This window comes from Sciurus carolinensis, chromosome 4 (genome assembly GCF_902686445.1).
Source record: "Sciurus carolinensis chromosome 4, mSciCar1.2, whole genome shotgun sequence".
Classification (NCBI taxonomy): domain Eukaryota; kingdom Metazoa; phylum Chordata; class Mammalia; order Rodentia; family Sciuridae; genus Sciurus; species Sciurus carolinensis.
The window spans coordinates 111138280-111157963 of record NC_062216.1 but is presented as its reverse complement, the minus strand read 5'-3'; the positions used below and the strand labels follow the sequence as shown (position 1 = coordinate 111157963).

The 19684-nt window shown below is 35.2% G+C and overlaps 1 protein-coding gene across 4 annotated transcripts in view; it reads right to left on the bottom strand.

Annotated features, from left to right (window-relative positions):
• Positions 1 to 223: 223 nt before the first annotated feature.
• Atf1 (activating transcription factor 1) overlaps positions 224 to 19684 on the bottom strand; it is a 40501-nt gene continuing 21040 nt past the window's right edge. For 2 of the 4 annotated variants that reach the window (XM_047550508.1, XM_047550509.1), the window contains exons 4-7: positions 14366 to 14496; positions 8872 to 9051; positions 8626 to 8785; positions 230 to 2648 (exon numbers count right to left, since the gene is read on the bottom strand). In XM_047550508.1, the coding sequence (XP_047406464.1) occupies positions 2504 to 2648; positions 8626 to 8785; positions 8872 to 9051; positions 14366 to 14496 (616 nt within the window). In that variant the 3' untranslated portion in view covers positions 230 to 2503. Of the gene's footprint in view, positions 2649 to 8625; positions 8786 to 8871; positions 9052 to 14365; positions 14497 to 19684 lie in introns of all 4 variants that reach the window. The other 2 variants (XM_047550510.1, XM_047550511.1) reach the window with 2 other exon arrangements.

The window sequence follows — 19684 nt, the reverse complement described above, 5'->3', positions numbered from 1 at the left end:
GTGCCTCTGGGTTCAATCCCTGGTACCAAAGCAAAGAAAAAGAGTAAGTAAATATAGTAAGATTCCCAAAGCTCTAACAAATGTGCATTCTTTTTAAAAAAATTATATATATATATATATTTTTTTTTAAGGTTGTTGATGGACCTTTATTTGTTCATTTATTTTTGTGCAGTGCTGAGAATCAAACCCAGTGCCTCACACATGCTAGGCAAGTGCTCTAGCACTGACATTCTTTAGGCTCCGTTCAACTAAAAGTATATCTTATATCATGTGCCTTAGGTGTGTTTATGGGCAGTAATTACTTCCATCAATAAACATATAAGTTGATAATTACTTGTAAAACACTTGAGTTTGATCTATTGTATTCTCAAATCTAATTTCATGTTTGGATCATAATCTCAATTTTTATTAAAATCTTGATAAGCTCCACATTGCTTTAGACAAACAGGAAAATAATCTGGTATACATTTATAGTACCATCAGTATGTAATAGGCATGGCCAGGCCTATTACATATTGTTGGACTGAGTGACTGGGTCTAACGAGCAAGGCCCTACATCACAAGTCTGTAGGCAGCAAAGAATTCACAAATATTTGCAGGTATTCAGCTGTAAAGGCATCAAGAACTAGACTTGTAATCAGACATAACATCTACCTAGTATACTATCTATTAAAATACTTTTTACAGATGACTCTACCTGTTCATAATCTTCAGGCCTAATGGGCCACTGCTTTGAGATTCTGGCTTTACACAAGGTAATACATGATGTAAGTAATCTCTGGAATGATCTTTTCCCCCCCCTTTTCCTAAACTGTTGGCAAGTCAGTGGAGCCCCATTTAAAGATCCTTTAAATGAAAAATTTCATTAGGAGGACCAATCACAAATTTATCAGTCAGGTAAAGGTTTCTAAATCATAGACTCCTCAACAATGTCTTAACACATGTAGAGCAGAAATTTTAGCTTAGTTTATTATAATTGATTCTGACTGAGTCAAAACAAATATATTCCCCTTTAAAACAGGTTGTATATACTAGAACTGTTAAGCTTATCCTCACTTTAAAATTAGAAAAGCAGTATAGTTAGTATAATTAACAATAGTTTATCAGCAAGGTTATCATTTGTATATTAAGCATTATATTTTGCATTCAACAACCCTGATTTTATCAAATGTCTTTTAATTTCATAGACAATATGAAGCACAGTATAAGAAGCACACAATAGTTTTGCAGTACAGTTTCAAAGTGTATACAAATTAGGATACAGAGGTTAAACACTGGTGTAATGACAGTATTTTGAACGTTAGATAAACTGCATATAAAACTTAAAATTTAAATATTAGCCAATTTGAACTTTACCTCCCGTAATATAAAAATGATACTTTGAGATGCAAGTTTTGACTAAATAAACTATATAAACATTTAAAATAATCATTAAAAACTCAACATTAGAATTTATAAAGATTAGCTATAAAAATATATTGGCAGTCACTTTTCTTATAAAGGTACCATTTGCTACATATTACAAATAGTCTCTAACATAAAATTGCCTTAAAAACTTTTACTATTTTAGAACCTGATAATCCTTACATTAAACTGATTATAAAATCTTGGAAAAACTTTGGTATGCATCTTCAGAAGGTTTTTAAAAAATAGTATTTTAAAGGGTCTGTAAACATTTCATTCTATTAAAGCATGACAGATTATTGGATATTCAACTGTATACAGGATATAGAATCAAAAAACCAATTTATTATATATCTATAAAAAAAAAATCTCCCTTACCAGAGTAAGCAAAAAACAAACTATTTGAAAGTATCAAACTTTTAAACAGTTCTGTTTCCATTCTGATAAAAATGTTACAAAATTACCATATTCCATTCATGTACCTTAGATGCTTTTTAGGATAAGACCTTAAAAATAGTTAACCCAGTTTCAAAAAACCCTTTCAAGTCCAACAAACTTTTAAAAACCCATTGTCAATAGAACACACATACATAATCAGAACACATAATTTATATATTTAGAAATGTATTAATCAGGTTTTCTTTTACATTTGTAATTTAGAATTTACTGGTAGAAATGAAATACACAACTGAAAAAAGGTAAATTTCAGGAAACCGTAAGAAATGCAAACCTACAGGGTAAATTGATTTATTTTCTAAAATTCAATTTACCAAATCCATTTTATCTGCCATTTTTGGATTAACAACTATTATTTAGAAAATTCAAATTGCTGAAAGTTCATTTCTTGCTTCGAGTATGTTTTAATTTTTACAGAGCTTCCAGTTGTGCCAGTAGCTTCCTTGAGGTCATTTTCCACTTTATCCTCTGTCACCAGATCTCTTGCATAAGACATTTATCTTTGAGTTGCAAAAGCCTAAATAAAAACTAGCTTCACTTTTGACCTTTTAATTTATAAAACTCCACTAAAAAAAAAAAAAAAAAAAAAAAAAAAAAATCCACCTATTTTTTAGGTAAGTCCACAAAAATACTTTCTTAAGAATCAAACACTTTTATGAGAATAAAGATCCTTCAAAGTTTTTAACTCTTCTATTAGAGTTTTATTTTGATTTTCCAAGACTGCAACTCGATTTTCCAGGCATTTCACGTATTCTTTCTTCTTTCTACGACATTCTCGAGCAGCTTCTCTAAATATAAGCATTGAAAAATGTTAGAAAAAACTTCATATTTTAAATGGTAAATATACTTCAGTAATTTTCCCTGCCCATCTTTTTTCCCACCTCATTTAATAAATTAAGGTATCATCTACATTCACTGAAATACAGACATCTTAAGTGTAGAATTCAATTAGTCTTGGCAAATTCATATATTTGTATGACCCATCGCCCTATGAGGACACAGATTTTTACTGCCCCAGAAAACTCCCTTCCTGGTCAGTCCTCTCGCAAGCAACTACTGTTCTGATTTTTATTACATAGATTTAGTTTTTCCTGTTCTAAAACCTCATGTAACAGTGACATTCAGTATGTGCTCTCATGTTTGGTCTTTTTTCACTCAGCCATATCTTGGAGGTTCATTCAAGTTGCTTATTTTTTCCATGTAAACTTTCAGCTTATTTTGTCCAATTCCTTAAGGACTTTAATTTGAACTGCGTTAAATTTATGTGAAATTTGAGTGAATTGACGGTTTATATTGTCTCTGCAAAGAACATAGTATATTTCCTATTTGTTTAGATATTGATTTAGCTTTCAATGTGATTTTAAAATGTGGATCCTATGCTCAAGTCTTGTCATTAATATGAATGTAATATTATTCTCCATGATTTTCAAGATAGTTAACTGATTGATAGCAGAAAAACATCTGTGATGGTTGGATTTTGTCAACTTGACTGGGTTAAGGGACACTCAGCTAGCTGGTAAAACATTTTTGAGTATGTGAGGCAGCTTGTAGAGGTATTATTAGCATTTAAATCGGTAGACTGAGTAAAGAACGTTCACCCCCTCACCATAGTGGGTGGGTATCATCTAATCCATTGAGGGCCTAAATAGAACAAAAAAAGCAGAAAACAGGGTTATTCTCTCTTTATGTGGACTGTGACATTGTCTCCTGTCCTTTGGACATCAGTACCCCTGGGTTCTCTGGCCTCTGGGCCTTACTTCAGTCCCCCAACCCCTGTAGCCTTCCCTAGAGTTTGGACTGAATCCATCACTGGTTTTCCCGGTTCTCCAGATGGCAGATGGCATATTGGTGGGACTTCTTAGCCTCCATAATCTTGTGAGTCAATTTTCACAATACTTCTCCTCTAAATATAATATATATGTCATATTCTGTTTCTCTGGAGAACACAACTCTTTACTAAATTTCCTTTAACATTACTGTTGTTTTAAAAACTATTATGAGGGCTGGGGAGATAGCTCAGCTGGTAGAGTGCTTGCCTCGAAAGCACAAGGCCCTGAGTTTGATCCCCAGTACCGCAAAAAAAAACTATTATGAAACAGTATATATACAAAAAAGTGTAGAAGTTATGAAGCATAATAAAATGAATACATGTAAATTCAAATCCAAGCCTAATTTTCTAAGAGAAACTATTGGTTGAGCTACTGATTCCAGACCCGTGGCCTCTTGTCCAGAAGCAATTACTAGCTTCAATCCCTTCTTTATTTTTGTCTCTGGTTTGTAAGTCTATACCTTGAATTTTGTATCATTTAATTTGTTTTATAAAATTATAAAATATTGTGGGCTTAGGGTATAGCTCAATGGTAGAGTGTTTGCCCAGCATGTGTGAGACCTGGGTTTGATCCCCACCACTGTAAAAATAGATAAATAAAATAAAACAAAATTATAAACTATTATACTTCTTTTTTCACTCAGCTGTATTTTCCTACAGTTCACTCACTGAAGTGATCACTTATTAAATTACTGCAAATGAACACTATTATACTGTATAAGCACGGCCATGATTTATGTTCTCATTCTATCAATGGATATTTAGATTGTATCTTGATTTTTGCTGTTATGAACATTCTCATTCTCATTTCCTGCAAAATCCTTTTAATAATATACCCAGACTATAAAATTGTTGAGTCACAGTATATCCAGGACAACAGTAATCAGTCTTACTATTTCCAGTGGTTATACCAGTTTCCACTCTTACAGCAATAGATGGGAAGGAAATCCATTGTTCCAAATTATTTTTTTTTTTAATATTTTTTGTTGGAGATGGACATAATATCTATATTTTACTTATTTTTATGTGGTTCTGAGGACTAAACCTAGTGCCTTCTTTAACAGGTGCTAGGCAAGCAAGTGCTCTACCACTGAGCCACAACCCAAGCTCCATTGTTCCATTTTAATAATTAGAAACATTTTAAAAAATTTTTTTGGTTGTCCATGGACCTTTATTTATTTATATGCAGTGCTGAGAATTGAACCCAGTGCCTCACACATGCAGGCAAGCGTACCACCACTGAGCTACAACCCCAGCCCTATATTTGTATACATTTTATTGCTGATGGAAAGAAATACAACTGATTTTTGAAAACTAATTTTGTATCTAAAAACCTTTATAAACTCATTATTTCTAATTTTTCATTAGATCCACTTGGAATTTCTTTTGGTAGGAATTGTATAGCAATAGGAATAGTGTTATTTCAATCCTTGTAATTTTTGTTTCTTTGAAATTAGCAAGGACTTATAGTATCATGTTCAAGTGAACTGGTTCTTTTTCAATATTTCAAATAATATTTTATTCTCCTGGATATTTTAGGCAGATGAATATATCTTTGCTAATAACAACTTTATATTTTTCATTCCAATTTTAATTTTTATAGTCTCTTGATTTTTTTTAAAGATCTTTATTTTTTAAATATTTTTAATTGTTGACGGACCTTTATTTTATTCATTTATTTATATGTGATGCTGAGAATTGAACCCAGTGCCTCACACATGCGAGGCAAGTGCTCTACCACTGAGCCACAACCCCAGCCCCTAGTCTCTTGATCTTTGATGATTTTTAATTACATCCTTTTTTATTTAAAGGTATGACAAATATTTCTTCCCTTTCTCCCTTAGATAACTTGAAGACTTTGTAAAACTCAATTCTGTTGTTAGCTGTTTCTGCTGACTCTTACTCCTGAAAAGCAGTATAGAATTATTTAAAAACTTGGACTCTGAAGCCTGGATCCCTGATTGAAATCGTACTTCTACCACTTACTAAGCAGTTTAGCTTTGGGCAAATCATGTGACTTCTCTAGACCTCAGTTTTCTCAGCTCAAAAGTATAGAAATATTTTCACCTACTTGGCACATATCAAGGCAGCCTGATTCCATGGGTCTTCTGTGATTTTTGAACTTGTATTTGTTAGAACTCAATGTATGGGAATTCACTTCTAAAGCCTGTGTCGAGTGCTTTCCTCCAGGGGATTTGAGGGTACTGTGGATTCAGACCCATTTAAAATTATATTTCTCAGTTTGTGGGCATAGTGAACTATCTCTGATCTAGTTCCCTAGTCTACACAGGTCCAAGCCACTATCCCTAGTCTCCTTCGTACACCAGTTATATTGATGGAGGAGATTTGAATTTATCTCTAAGATAAATGGGACTGCTTCAGTGGTTTTATGCTTCTTGCTCATTCCTAACCTTACCAGATTTCTCTAACTTTCCTGTAAGCTCACCCAATTTTTTCAAAAGGTTGTTTTTATATTTGACCGTCCTTTTAAAAATATCATACAGCCTACCTGGGCCCAGTGGCACATTCCTGTAATCCCAGTGACTTGGGGCCAGCCTCAGCAACCTAGCTAACCTATCTCAAAATAATAAATAAAGAGGGGAGGGGATGTAGCACAGTGATAGGGCACCTCTGGGTTCAACTCCCAGTACCAAAAAAGAAAAAATGTAGCCAAGGTCATATCATGAAAAAGAAAAGTCTCATTCTAGTAATTTTTAACAAGTTTCTTGGGTTTTCTGGGTACACAAAGAAATGCAATTCTCTTGTAATATTTAAATTATTACCTCCTTTTCTTATGCTGCTATATTTGCTGGAGCCTTCGAGATAATAGATAGCTCCTACCTTATTACCAAGTTCATCTGCAGTGATGCCTGCTGTCAGATTTTGGTTAAAGAAATATTTTATTTTTAAATAATTAAAGCATCCATTTATAAGGTTTTATGGTGATCTTTACTGTTTTAAAATATCAGTCTTTTGTTCTAGTTTTCTTATTTATGTGGAACTGAAAACAGAAGCACATTGTAATTTTAAAATCTATTCTATATGTGACTATTTACCTTTTTTTATTTCTAATACAATTAATTAGTCCTTTTTTTCCCCTCTTGATCACAGTACAGAAGGTTACCTATTGTATGCATTTTCTCAACCAGCAGTTATTCATGCTTGATTTATATATATAGTGTGTGCAGTAATGTTTAAACTAATTTAAAATAATAGTAAATGTTTCTGGGGGTTAAATCACCCTGCTATATTTTTATGATCCAATTTATTTCTGAGAATATGTCTGAATACCACTAACCCTCTCCTCTTTTGTCCTAGTCAACTGAAATCAACAAATTACAGGATACCTTGTTTTATTTAAAAAAAAAAAAAATTTTTTTTTAAATTTGAGACAGGGTCTCACTAAGTTAGTGAGGCCAACTTCAAATTTGTAATCAATCTTCCTGCCTCAGCCTCCCAAGAATCTTGGGATTACAGGCATGCATCACCTTACAAATAATATGTTGTGCCTACTTCATGATTCTGTGTCACATTTTGGTAATTCTTAACAATACTTCAAACTTTTTCATTATTATTATTTTATCTGCTAGGGCAATCTTTGCTGTTATAATTATGTATCATGAACAGTGCCCACATAAAGGCAGCAAACTTATTTGATAAATGTTCCCCCATCTCTTTCCCTCTCCTCAGATCTCACCCCTGTTCCCTGAGACACAATTCTGAAATTAAGCTGATTTATAACCCTACAATGAAAGAAGAAAAAAAATGCACATCTTTTGTTTTAAATCAAAAGTTAGAAATGATTAAGCTTAGGGAAGAAGGCCTGTTGAAAGATGAGATAGGCTCTGGAAAGCTGTGAATGAACTGTGGGTGTGTCTGAACCAACTCTAAAGCAGAGGCAGGCCCTTCAGAGAACTCTCAGTGTTATTTCACTGATCTGAGATTGCTCCGTTGCTTTGACAGAAGTCCTGCTCAGAGAAAATTCTCTGATACCCCAGAATTTGTTGGCTCAGATAGCCCTAGGTTCAAACACAACTCTCCAAAGGTGGAGAGAGATACCAGTGCCCTAACTAGCCTTGTGGCGCCAAATGCCTGGAGGAATTACTGTGTAAGTGCTAAGTCCCCAATCAAGCAAACTTCCCCACAGCTTTTTGCTTCTTATTTACCTTGAAGAACCCCTCTCACCATAAATTCCTTTGGCATATTTCACTATAAATAAAGCATTCACGGGCTTTTTCCTTTGTTAGGATCAGACCCATAAGGTCTCTTCCACCCATCACACTCCTGCTTCAAAAGATATTTTCCTGTGTCTTTTGCTTTATTTCTTGATATTACTTTTTCAGACTTTTTTTTTTTTTTTTTTTTTTGGTGCTGGGGATCGAACCCAGGGCTGAGCTATCTCCCCAGCCCCTTTTTCAGACTTTTTATTTCCAGCAGGCCCACACCTCTGATGGTTACCTACTCCCTCCAGGTCATGAGCAGGAACAGGCCAAAGGTCTCTTGGCCAAACAGTTAGCCAAGCTGTGAGAATGCAAAGGAAGGTTCTTAAAGAAGATTGAAAGTGGTACTCCAGTGAACACAGTAGAGAGTCAAACAGCCTTACTGCTGATATGCAGAAAATTTTAGTGGGTCTGGTTAGATCAAACCAGGGACAATATTCCCTTAAGCCAAAGTCAAATATTTGAAAAGTCTTGCCCAACAATGCTATTTCAAAGGTTACAACAAAACTGGAAGAATTCTAGGTCATATGCCATATTGAATAACAAGATTAATCAGTGGGATTCACTGATCCATTGGGAATAAATTAGACATAATAGTAAAATAAAGTTGATACAAATCCCCTTCTTATTTCTAATTATACAGTTCCAACTAACATCTGGTTATGTTGTGAAATTTACAAAACTTTACACATTTTGATAGTATAATTTATCACCTACCTGTTTTTCATCAACCTTATTTCTCTTTTCAATTGGGGGTCATCTGTTTTAGCTGTCTGAGATGTCAGAGTCACAGGGGATGTCATCACCACAGTTTGTGGCAGTGAAGTAGCCGAAGGTGTGGTGCGGATCTGATATGTCTGCATGTCTCCTGATGCAGCTGTACAGTCAAAAAATGTAAGTTAATTGATAAGTGTCTTTTAAAGTACCTTGGGACACTTTCTATAGATAGCTGAACATACTTACTTTGTACAACCACCTGGTTGCTGGGCACAAGTATTTGTTGTCCATCAGAGGTCTGTGCATACTGTAGAATTGTGCCTTGTTGAGTACTGCCTGAATTTGTCATGGTTAATGTCTGAAGTCCCTGTACTCCATCTGTGCCTGGACTGGCCAACTGTAAGGCTCCATTTGGGGCAATGGCAACTTTAACCAAAGAGAGAAAATAGCTATTATAAGGCTGTATACACTAATTCAAAGGAGTGATGAAAAAACAATTATTATTTATAATTATAACTGATTTAATTACATATTAAAACAGATTTAAATGCAGTTCTACTTGATAATTGTCAACCACTCTGTGAGCTGAAAGATAGGGATGCACTAAAGTAGATAAAACAACTGGGTGCAATGGCATACACCTGTAATCCCCACCACACAGGAAGAGTGAAAGTTTGAGACCAGCTTCGGCAACTCGGTAAGACCTGTCTCAAAATTTAAAAATATAAAAGGGACAAGGATGTAATTCAATAGTAAAGCATTCTCCTTAGTACCACTAAGGAGAAATAGTGCATCTTTATAGTTCAGATGCACTATCTTAAATTCATTCTCAAGTTGTACAATACATCTAACTGATTGGTATACACAGTACGTTCTGGAATCTGTGGGACACTTAATGCTAATTGCTAATATTGTCACAGAAATTTGGGGGCATTAAAAGAGGGCACTAATGAATTTACTTATTTATTTATTTTGCAGTGCTGGGGACTGAACCCAGGGCCTCAACACATACCAGGCAAGCAATCTACCACTGAGCCATAGCTCTACCTCTTTTAATCTTATTTTGAGTTAGGAGCCCACTAAAATTGCCCAGGCTGACCTCAAACTTGCAATCCTCCTGACTCAGTCTCCCAAGTAGCTGGTATTATAGGTATGTACCATCACAAATGACTCCAATGGCTTTTAAAGGGAAAAAAAAAAAAGGGGAATAGAAATCATATAATTTGGGGCTGGGGAGATAGCTCAGTCAGTAGAGTGCTTGCCTTGTAAGCACAAGGCCCTAGGTTCGATCCCCAGCACCCAAAAAAAAAAAAAAAAAAAAGAAAGAAATCATGTAATTTTTTTCAAAGGAAGCATTAAAAAATTATAATTTCAAAATATCCTTAAATGGTAAACATTTGCCTATGGAAACTTTTCAAATAGAATAAAAGATTATATTATGAAAAAATAGGTCATCTGGGCTGGGGTTGTGGCTCAGTGGTAGAGCACTCACCTAGTATGCCTTAGGCACTGGGTTCATCCTCAGCACCACATAAAAATAAAATAAAGATAGTGTACATCTACAAGTAAAAAAGTAAAAATAAAAATAAAATAGGTCATCTTCATACTTTCTTTGCTCTACATCCCTCAGCCCCACTTTGCAACTGAAGGCAGGGTCTTGAGCATGCTGGGAAAGCAGTATGCCACTGAGCTACACCCCCAGTCCTTTTAATTATATATTGATACAAGGTCTCCCTATGTTGCCCAGCTGGACTAAAATTTCTGATCCTCCTGCCTCAGCCTCCCAAGTAGCTGGGATTATAGGCATGAGCCATTAAACTTGCCTTAGCTCTACTTTCTATTGCTATCACTGTTAAACGTATTACATGCTATATACTTAACTGATATTTTTAAAATGTAATCTCTTAATTTAATTCCTAGGACAAATAAAGTCACTAGGAAGCCACTTAGAGATCACATTACTTAGCTCCCCACAAACATTTTTCATTGAATTGCACTTGTATTAATGCACTCCCCACTTAAATGAAAGACCAGAAGGCATGACCAAACAAAACACGTTTCAGCATTATGCAGTTCCCACATAATAAATCCCCTCCAGAGTCTAATGCAGCATCCTTGTACTCTTTTAAAATTATTACTGTACAACATTTTACCCTGCTTAAGGCTTTGGCGATCTGGAGGCCAAAACACAATTGTGTGTCGGTAGTGGGAAGGGGGGTTAATTGAAAATAATTGTTTTCGGCACTTTCTAATCATCCCTATCTCATTGTCACACATAGTTTAATTCATGACTTTAAAAGATTCATTAAATTATATTTGGATGTAGAGATTTGTTTTGATGTTATATTTGCAATCAGTTTCAGTCTTTTCCCCCTACAACATACTATATATACATACATTTTTGTATGTATAAACATGTAATTAAAAACTCAATATTCCTATTTATTTGCCTTAGGATAGGGGTGGCCACCTTGCACATCCTTAGGTAACCATTATTTTTGGAATACATTAACCCAGTCTTTTCTTATGTTCACATTCACACAGAGATAAAGTGATTTCATATATATGTAGATGAACATGTTTTGATGTTAAATAGGTGGTAATACAGAATTATTTTCATTTTTGCAACATATCATCCTGTTCTTGTTTAACATGTGTGTTTACCTGGTTTTATTTATTCTAAAATGCACTATTCAGTACAGCAGTCATTAGCCTCATATGGCTATTAGGTAAAATTAAACAAAAAAATCAGTTCCTCCATCTCACCAGTCACATTTCAAGCACTCAGTAGTATCACCTGATTTAATATTTACTGTGCTTGGTGATAGAGATTTAAACATTTCCAACATCACAGGCAATTCTATTGGACTCTGCTGCCCTAAATACTAGTTTGTATTTTATTTTTTTCAATTATAACATGAAATATTTGCTAAAGTTTCTATGTAGTCTTCATAAAAAAAAAGGGGGGGGGGTGTTTATTTTTTTCTTTTCATTCATTCATTTGTGCTAGGGATCGAAACCAGTAGTGCTCCACCACTGAGCTACATCCCGAGTGCTGCTTTTTTTTTTTTTTTTTTGGGAGACAAGTGAGGCTGGCCTCGATCTTGTGCCTCAAGTAGCTGAAATTACAAGTGTGCACCACTATGTCTAGTCAAAAATGGTTTTAGAATAAGCCATATTGATAGGTAATTATTAACTTGCTAATATGCTGCCTTTGAAATTTTGGGGTGTGTTTGTAATACATGTATGTGGCAAAGAAAATAATTTGTTGTGTTGAAACTGAAAGTGAGTCTCTCTACTGCTATTAATCTCTGCTCCCAGTTTGTTTCTTTACAAAGGTATTCTATATGTATTCTTTAGTTAACTTATTTATAACAATTTTAACTAGAAAGGTATTATAGTACTAGGTCTTATTTGCAAAGGATATGGCTGGGAGTGAGCAAACAAGGTTCTTTCCCTCAAGGAACTTACATTCTAGTGGGGAGAACAGATCATAAATTAAGCTACAATTACATAATACAGTCTATGGTTAAACTAATAGGTATTCTTTTTCAAAAAAAAAAATTTTAGTTGTTGGTGAATGTTTATTTTTTATTTATTTATACACAGTGCTGAGAGTCGAACCCAGTGCCTCACACATGCTAGGCAAGCGCTTTACCACTGAGCCACAACCCCAACCCTAACAGGTACTCTGTTAATTATTCATAAATGCTATAAAGAATAATATAAGGGTATAAGTAAAAAGAACAAATAAAAAAATTTAAAAAAATAATACAAGGGAATAAAGAAAACTAAAGGGAAGGGGGAGCATATTTTTAAGAGTTGTCTCTTTAAAGAAGTGACACTTCAGGTGTGAGGATGCAAACCATATTGCAAGAACATGCCAGGCATGGAGGATGACAATTCTGAAGACCCTGAAGTAGGAACAAGCTTTGTGGATTTGAGGTACAGCAAACAGTCTGTGAGTGTAATGCCATCCAGAGTGGTAGGCCAGACCAGTCATGAATGTTGTAGTTTATGGCACCTAGATAGATAATCTTTAGCCATAGCATGGAAAACTGATTAAGCAAGAATGGAAGCAGCATGACCCTACTGCAGTAATTCAGATAAGATAGTGGTGGTGGTTAGAGATGCTGAGAGATGGTCAGATGGGACATATATTTTGTGACCAGAGCCAGTGAGACTTACCACCCTTTAAAGTTAGGGATGAAGGGAAAGATTACAAATAGGCAGCACAAGTGAATTTTTTAGGATGACAGAACTAAATCTTGACTGTGGTGGGTGGTGGTATAGAACTGAATGCATTTGTCAAAACTAATAAATTTATATACCTTGTTTTAGAATAGGGGTATAGCTCAGAGGTAGAGTGCTTGCCAGGAAAATTCTGAAAAAAAACTATATTAATATATAATAATTAAGTATGAACTATATAAATGTAAGAATGTACAAAACAGACCCAGATATGTACTAAATATCACCATCATTCTAAATTCCTATTTCAGTAAGCTAAAAATAAGACTTAAATATGTAAATGGTATTATTTCCATAAACTCAGTAGAAAACTGAGGGGAAAACATTGGATTCTCAACACCAAAATAAATGTAAAATGGATCAATGATTTAAAAGTAAAAAATGAAACTAAGAAAGTACTAAAAGAAAATGGGAAAAATCCAAGAGATGAAAGTCTTTATAGGTATTAACTGTAATTCTAAATGCCATCAAAGAAAAGACGCTTGAATAACTATATAAGATGTGTGTGTGTATGTGTACATGTGTGGTAGAATTTGTTCAACTTTGTGATACATTCAAAAGTTTTCATAAAAAATATTGGAAGCAAAACCAAAAACTGAACTTCAAAAAATTCAAAGAGGGCTAGTTCATTACACATTGTTAAATCTGTCAAACAGCATTTTAATAAACCAAAAGATTTTACTTTCTAAGTTATTAGGCAAAAAAATTTAAGTGTTAACACATGTACAAATGACTAATATATATAGACTGCTTTTGAACATTAGATAATAATATATACATATCTATCTGTGGTAGGTATTTCATTTTCCATCGTTTTATCTCCTCTGATTTTAAGTTTTTCTTTCAAAACGTAAGGTCCACCTTTACATCCTTAATAACTTTACCTTCATGCCAGTAGGTATTCATTTGTTCTGTGTACTGACTAATTTTTGTAACATTTTCAGATGTAGAGATTTAATCATCCTTGATTATTCACGGTGTAAATCATGCTGTAAATCACATTGCAAAGTCTAAAATTATCCTTCTTATTCAAACTTCCTTAACCTCAAACTGAAAATTAAATGTTCATGTTTAATAGTTCATTATGTATCTAATCCAAATGTAATTTCCACTAGAATTAAGGTCATGGATATAACTGGCTAGTATCCAAGAGAGCAGTCTGTATGAAGCAGTGTAGTTTTAGGGAAAAGTCTATTCCTAGATGGAGAAAAACCTAACCTTGAATTCCTAACCTACAAGCTTTGTGACTTTAGGAATATCATGTAACTTTCTAAGCCTGTTTCTGCATAAATTGGCAGCTGCCTACTTCACAAAGTTTCTGTAGGAGTAAATGAGATAAAGCTGAAAAAGTGCTTTGCATTATTCCTAGCTCAAAATGTTAGCCTTTATTAATTAACAACACTGAAGTATGACAGTCTTTCTACACACATTTTTCCACTGAAAAGTTGGTTTTGTGTGTCTATCACATGGAAACGATTCCTATACATACTATACTGTCCGCTGCTAGTCTGATAGATCGGAGTTGGAACAGACATAGAAGTAACAGCAGAAACGCCAGGGTTTTCTCCGTCTCCTTTTCTGCCCCGTGTATCTTCTGAAGAGAGGTCTTTCAAAATTTTTCTGTGAAAAACACAACTCTATTAATGTTGGTAATGAGAATGCCTTTACAAAAAGAAACTGCTAAATCTTTTTCAATCTCAGGTTTAAAGTAAAATAATCTAGCCATGTGTGGTAGTGGAGCATGCCTATAGTCCCAGCTACTCTAGGAGGCTGAGGAAGGAGGATCACTTGAGCACAGGAGTTTAAGACCACTGTGGGCAGCATAGCAAGACCCTGTCTCCAAAAAAAAAAAAAAAAAGCTTCTACACAGCAAAGGAAATGATTAAGAGAGTGAAGAGAGAGAGCCTTACAAACTAGAGAAAATCTTCACCAGCTACTTCTCTTACAGAGGACTAAAATCTAGAATATAGAAAGGACTCAAAAAATGCAATGCCAAAAATACAAATAACCCTATCAGTAAATGGGCAGGGCTGGGGTTGTGGCTCAGTGGTAGAGTGTATGCCTCATGTGTATGAAGCACTGGGTTCAATTCTCAGCACCACATATAAATAAATGAATAAAATAAAGGTCTATCAATAATTAAACAAAATAAAGACATGGGGAGAAAACTACACTCTCACATTGTTGGTGGGTCTGCAAATTAGTACAACCACTCTGAAAAGCAGTGTGGAAATTCCTCAAAAAACTAGGAATGGAAACCATATGACCCAGCTATCCCACTCCTTGGTGTTTAACCAAGATGTAAAATCAGCATATTATAGCAATACAGCCACTACAACGTTTACAGCAGCACAATTCACAATAACCAAATTACGGAATCAATTCAGATGCCTGTCAAGACCTGAATGGCACACATATAATGGAGTTTTACTTCGCTAAAAGAAAAATGAAATAATGGCATTTGCCAGTAAATGGATAGAGATAGAAAAAATCATGCTAAGTGAAATATGTCAGACTCAGAAAATTGGGTCAAATGTTTTCACTTGTTTGTGCAAACTAAGGGAAAGAAGGCAGTGGGGAAGCAGGTTAGATATCATAAAGATATAGGAAAGATCAGTGGAGCAGATGTAGGAAAATGAGAGGGAGGGAGGAAGGAAGGGAAAGAGGAAGACGAATGAATTCAATAAAATCATGTTATATTTACATATAAATATACCAAAGGGAACTTGACTTTTATGTGTATGTAGAAGAAGGGAAGTTTAACAGAGAAGAGAGATTAGGGGACAGAGGAGGGGAGGAAAAGGTGGAGAATTAGGGCTTGAAATAAAATTCCTCACATGTATGATTTTGTCGGATTATACTATGTATAATCATGACACTCAAAATATATTTTTTAAAAGTCAGTAATCTATTAAATGTCTAAACTATTCTGTCTAGGAATCCTTTTGTGTTTAGGAATCTATTTGTTTAGTATATCATTATAATGATGTGTACTATGGGTTAATTACACTGTAGCTTATGACTGTCTAAAAAGAGACAGTCATATACTAAAGAAATACACACACTGCCTTTCTAGGTACAAGGCCCTTACAGAGGTATAAAAAAAACATCCCTTTCCCCTGCAGAAGAGATGGTGCTGTTGTGAGGAATTTCATAAATTAAGGTACCCATTACCTGAATAGTGCTAGTGACCTATGCTTAAGAAGGTCAATTTTGATTTTTCAACCTTCAATTTTATAGTGGAAGAAAAGTCCACAATTCTCACAAAGAAAGAAGATTAGAGGCCTGAAGTGTGGCTCGGTGGTAAAGCTCTTGCCTAGCATGCATGAGGCACTGGGTTCAATTCTCAGAATGGCATGTAAATAAATAAAAATAAAGGTCCACTGACAACTAAAAAAAAAAAAAAAAAAAAAAAAAAGAAACAAGATTAGAAAATGCGGAGTAACTGGTAAATAAAACAGCTTAGTTTAACTAAAAGAGATAAGTATCTCACAGAGGTATCCCTCAAACTTAATGACATGGGATTCACAACAGGATGGAAAAATATTTCTTGCTGAAAGGGAAGATCTTCCAAAAGATAAAAGGGATTCTTCATTTTATCTATGCCAAAATCCCAGCCCATGGAGGAATTTCTTTCTTTTCTCTCTCTCTTTTTTTTTTTCCCCCCGGTACTGGGAATTCAACCCAGGGGTGCTTTACCACTGACCTATGCGCCCTGGCCCCCACCAACTTTTTTTTTTTTAAGACAAAGTATGGATAAATTGCTGAGACTGGCATCAAACATAAAATCCTCCTGCCTTGGCCTCCCCAGTTAATTGGGATCACAGGTGCACATCACTGTGCCTGGGAGGAATTCCCTCTTTAATGTTCCTCACAACTTCTAATTCCAAGAATGAGGCACCTACTGCTTCCAAAAACTAAACCATTCCATTATTGAACAGTGAGAGTTTTTCCATAGAGTCAAAGCTGGTTCCTAACAGAGAAGCTACAGAATTTAAGCATACCCCAAATAATACACTTTGCAATATTTTTTTTTTTTTTTTTTTTTTTTTTTTTTTGTGGTGCTGGGGATTGAACCCAGGGCCTTGTGCTTGTGAGGCAGGCACTCTACCAACTGAGCTATCTCCCCAGCCCCACTTTGCAATATTTGACTAGTGTTACAGGTCTTCTTTATTGCAGGCCAAATACTTTGTTCTTCCATGTGTTCCCCCATGGCATAAGATCTTTCACAGTTTTGTCTCCCTTCTCAGGACCGTGTTCTCACTGAAAGCTAATATCATCGTACAGTAACAGAAGTTCCACACAGAGATCAAGGGAAGTAACAGTTTATAGGACTCTGAAGCAGTTGTAGAATAGTTGTGGTGGTTCCTAAACCTGCCTGTGTATCAGTATTATCTAGAGGTTTGCTGAATCCAGACTCCCATCTGATGCCTCTAATGACTGAACAGGTGTAGAACTCCAAAATCCATTTAACACCTAGGTGGTCTCATGCAGTCAGCCTTGCCTGACACTGTGGAATGCTGTGCCCACTTCTTTTTCAGTTTTAAATTATGAAACATTCTTAGCATAAAAAAAGAACCTAAAATAAAACATTTACCCACCATATACTAAGATCAATAGATGCTAATATTATGCCACTTCAGATAATCTTAATAAGAACCAAGTTACAGATATACAGATATACTGAAATGTTACTACTAATCCTTCCCTACAAAGAGCACCATTATCTAAGTGTTGAATTTGATTCCCATGTATATTACTTTATTTTTATCATATAGCAGTTGAGGATACTATTTGCCATTGTTTTATGTTCTTCCTCATCTTCCCAGCACAATCTTGGAGAGCACCATAGTGCAGTCCTTTTGGCTTCTCCATCTGTATTCTATTTCTGGTGACTTCCTATGAGGCTGAATACCTACTGTTCTTTGATGACCCTCCAAATTATTTTTTCCCATTCCCTCTCCCAGACTTGACTCTTTTATCCTATTTAGTATTGCACACTTTCACTCAATAGGCAACTCGAACTTAACATATCCAAATCTAATGTTAGTATCCTTCTATCCCTGGTAGTCTTCCTCATTTCAGTAAATATCAACTCAACCAATTCTTTCAGTTGCTTAAACCAAAAATTCTGACATCATTCTCCCTTTTTCATAACCTATCACCAATTCAGGAGCAAATCCAAGTCTCTATCTTAAAAATACACCAAGAATTTCACCTGCCCTCCTTCCTCCACCCTAGTCCAGGTCCCATACCATATAACTAGAAGTCACAAAGTCTCTATTGGTCTACTTCTGTGTACCCATCCAGTCTGTTCTCCACACAACAATTAGTCATCTTTTAAAAATGTCAGATCAAGTCATTCATCTGCAAGTGGCTTCCTCCCTCACTCAGAATAAATGCCATGGCCTACAAGGTCATAACCAGTCCTCCATGACCTCTTTAGCCTTTATCTCCAACCACTCTCCTGCACCCACCACCCTACCACTTACTCAAGGATTACCAACTTCTTTGTTTTTTTCCAAAGAAAAAACTTTCAATTATCTCAGTTATTAGTTTTCTCTTTTCAATTTCATTGACTTCTGCTCTTTCTCCTGCTTTGCTTTGGGCTTATTTTTCTATTTTTTCCCCTGGTTTCTTTTCTTTTTAAGGTCCTCTATAAATCTGATTTTCCGACTATAAGTTTTACTGAACACCTGAGATAGGTGTACTAAGGTCTTCAACCACAATTAGATTTGTCTTTTTCTTTTCAGTTCTGGGCTTTTTGTTTTTGTTTTTTTGCTTGTTTTGGTTTTGGGTACTGGGAATTGAACCCAGGGGTGTTTAAACACTGAGTCACATTCCCAGTCCTTTTTACTTTTTATTTTGAGACAGCATCTCACTAAGTTATTTAGGGCCTTGCTAAGTTGCTGAGGCTGGTCTCAAACTTGCCTCCTGTTTCAGCCTCCAAAATCCCTGGGATTTATAGGCATGTGCCATCATACCTGCCTTCTTTTTTTTTTTTTTTTTTAATATTTTTTTAGATATTGATATGTTATGGGCCAGGCTATATGGGCAATGACCAAACAGACTCCATTTTACCCCAAGACTCCATGTCATGTAGGAAATGGTTCTCCCATGAGAAAACTCTGCCTCTGTACCCATCAACAGTTGCCTAGCATAGCAAGTTTGGCAACACAAAATGGCAATTCTTATACAATGTAATATTGTTCTCCCTCTGGGTTCCATTTTTCTTGGGCAGTGTACCCTAACATTTGTTTAAATGTTAGTAACTATTCTGATTGTCATAGCAATAGCCACTTATGATTAATGTACTGACATGCTTTACTTATGATATAAAAAAGTATATTCTAACCCTTGGAGGGGGGTCTAAGTGTGCAGACTTGAATATGGACTGCCAGCTGGTGAATAAAGATGGTTCCGTTTCCTGCCTTAAGATCAACTTGGTGATTTATTGCGATCTTGTCATAACCAATAGACCTTTATTTTATTCATTTATTTATGTGTAGTGCTGAGAATTGAATCCAGTGCCTCACACTACCACTGAGTGCTAGTGCTCTACCACTGAGCAAGTGCCCTACCACTGAGCCACAACCCCAGCCCCTTCTGTTAATTTTTGATAAATATATTCTGAAGTCTTTTTTATGTGCATATGCATTTGTACTCTAATGTCCTCTTGTTGAGCTATCATTATGTAGTATCTTTATGTCTCGCAGTTTTCTTTACTCTGAAGTTTATTTTGTATGATATTATTATAGCCACTTTTGGGCTTGGGGATATAGCTCAGCTGGTAGAGTGCTTGCCTCAC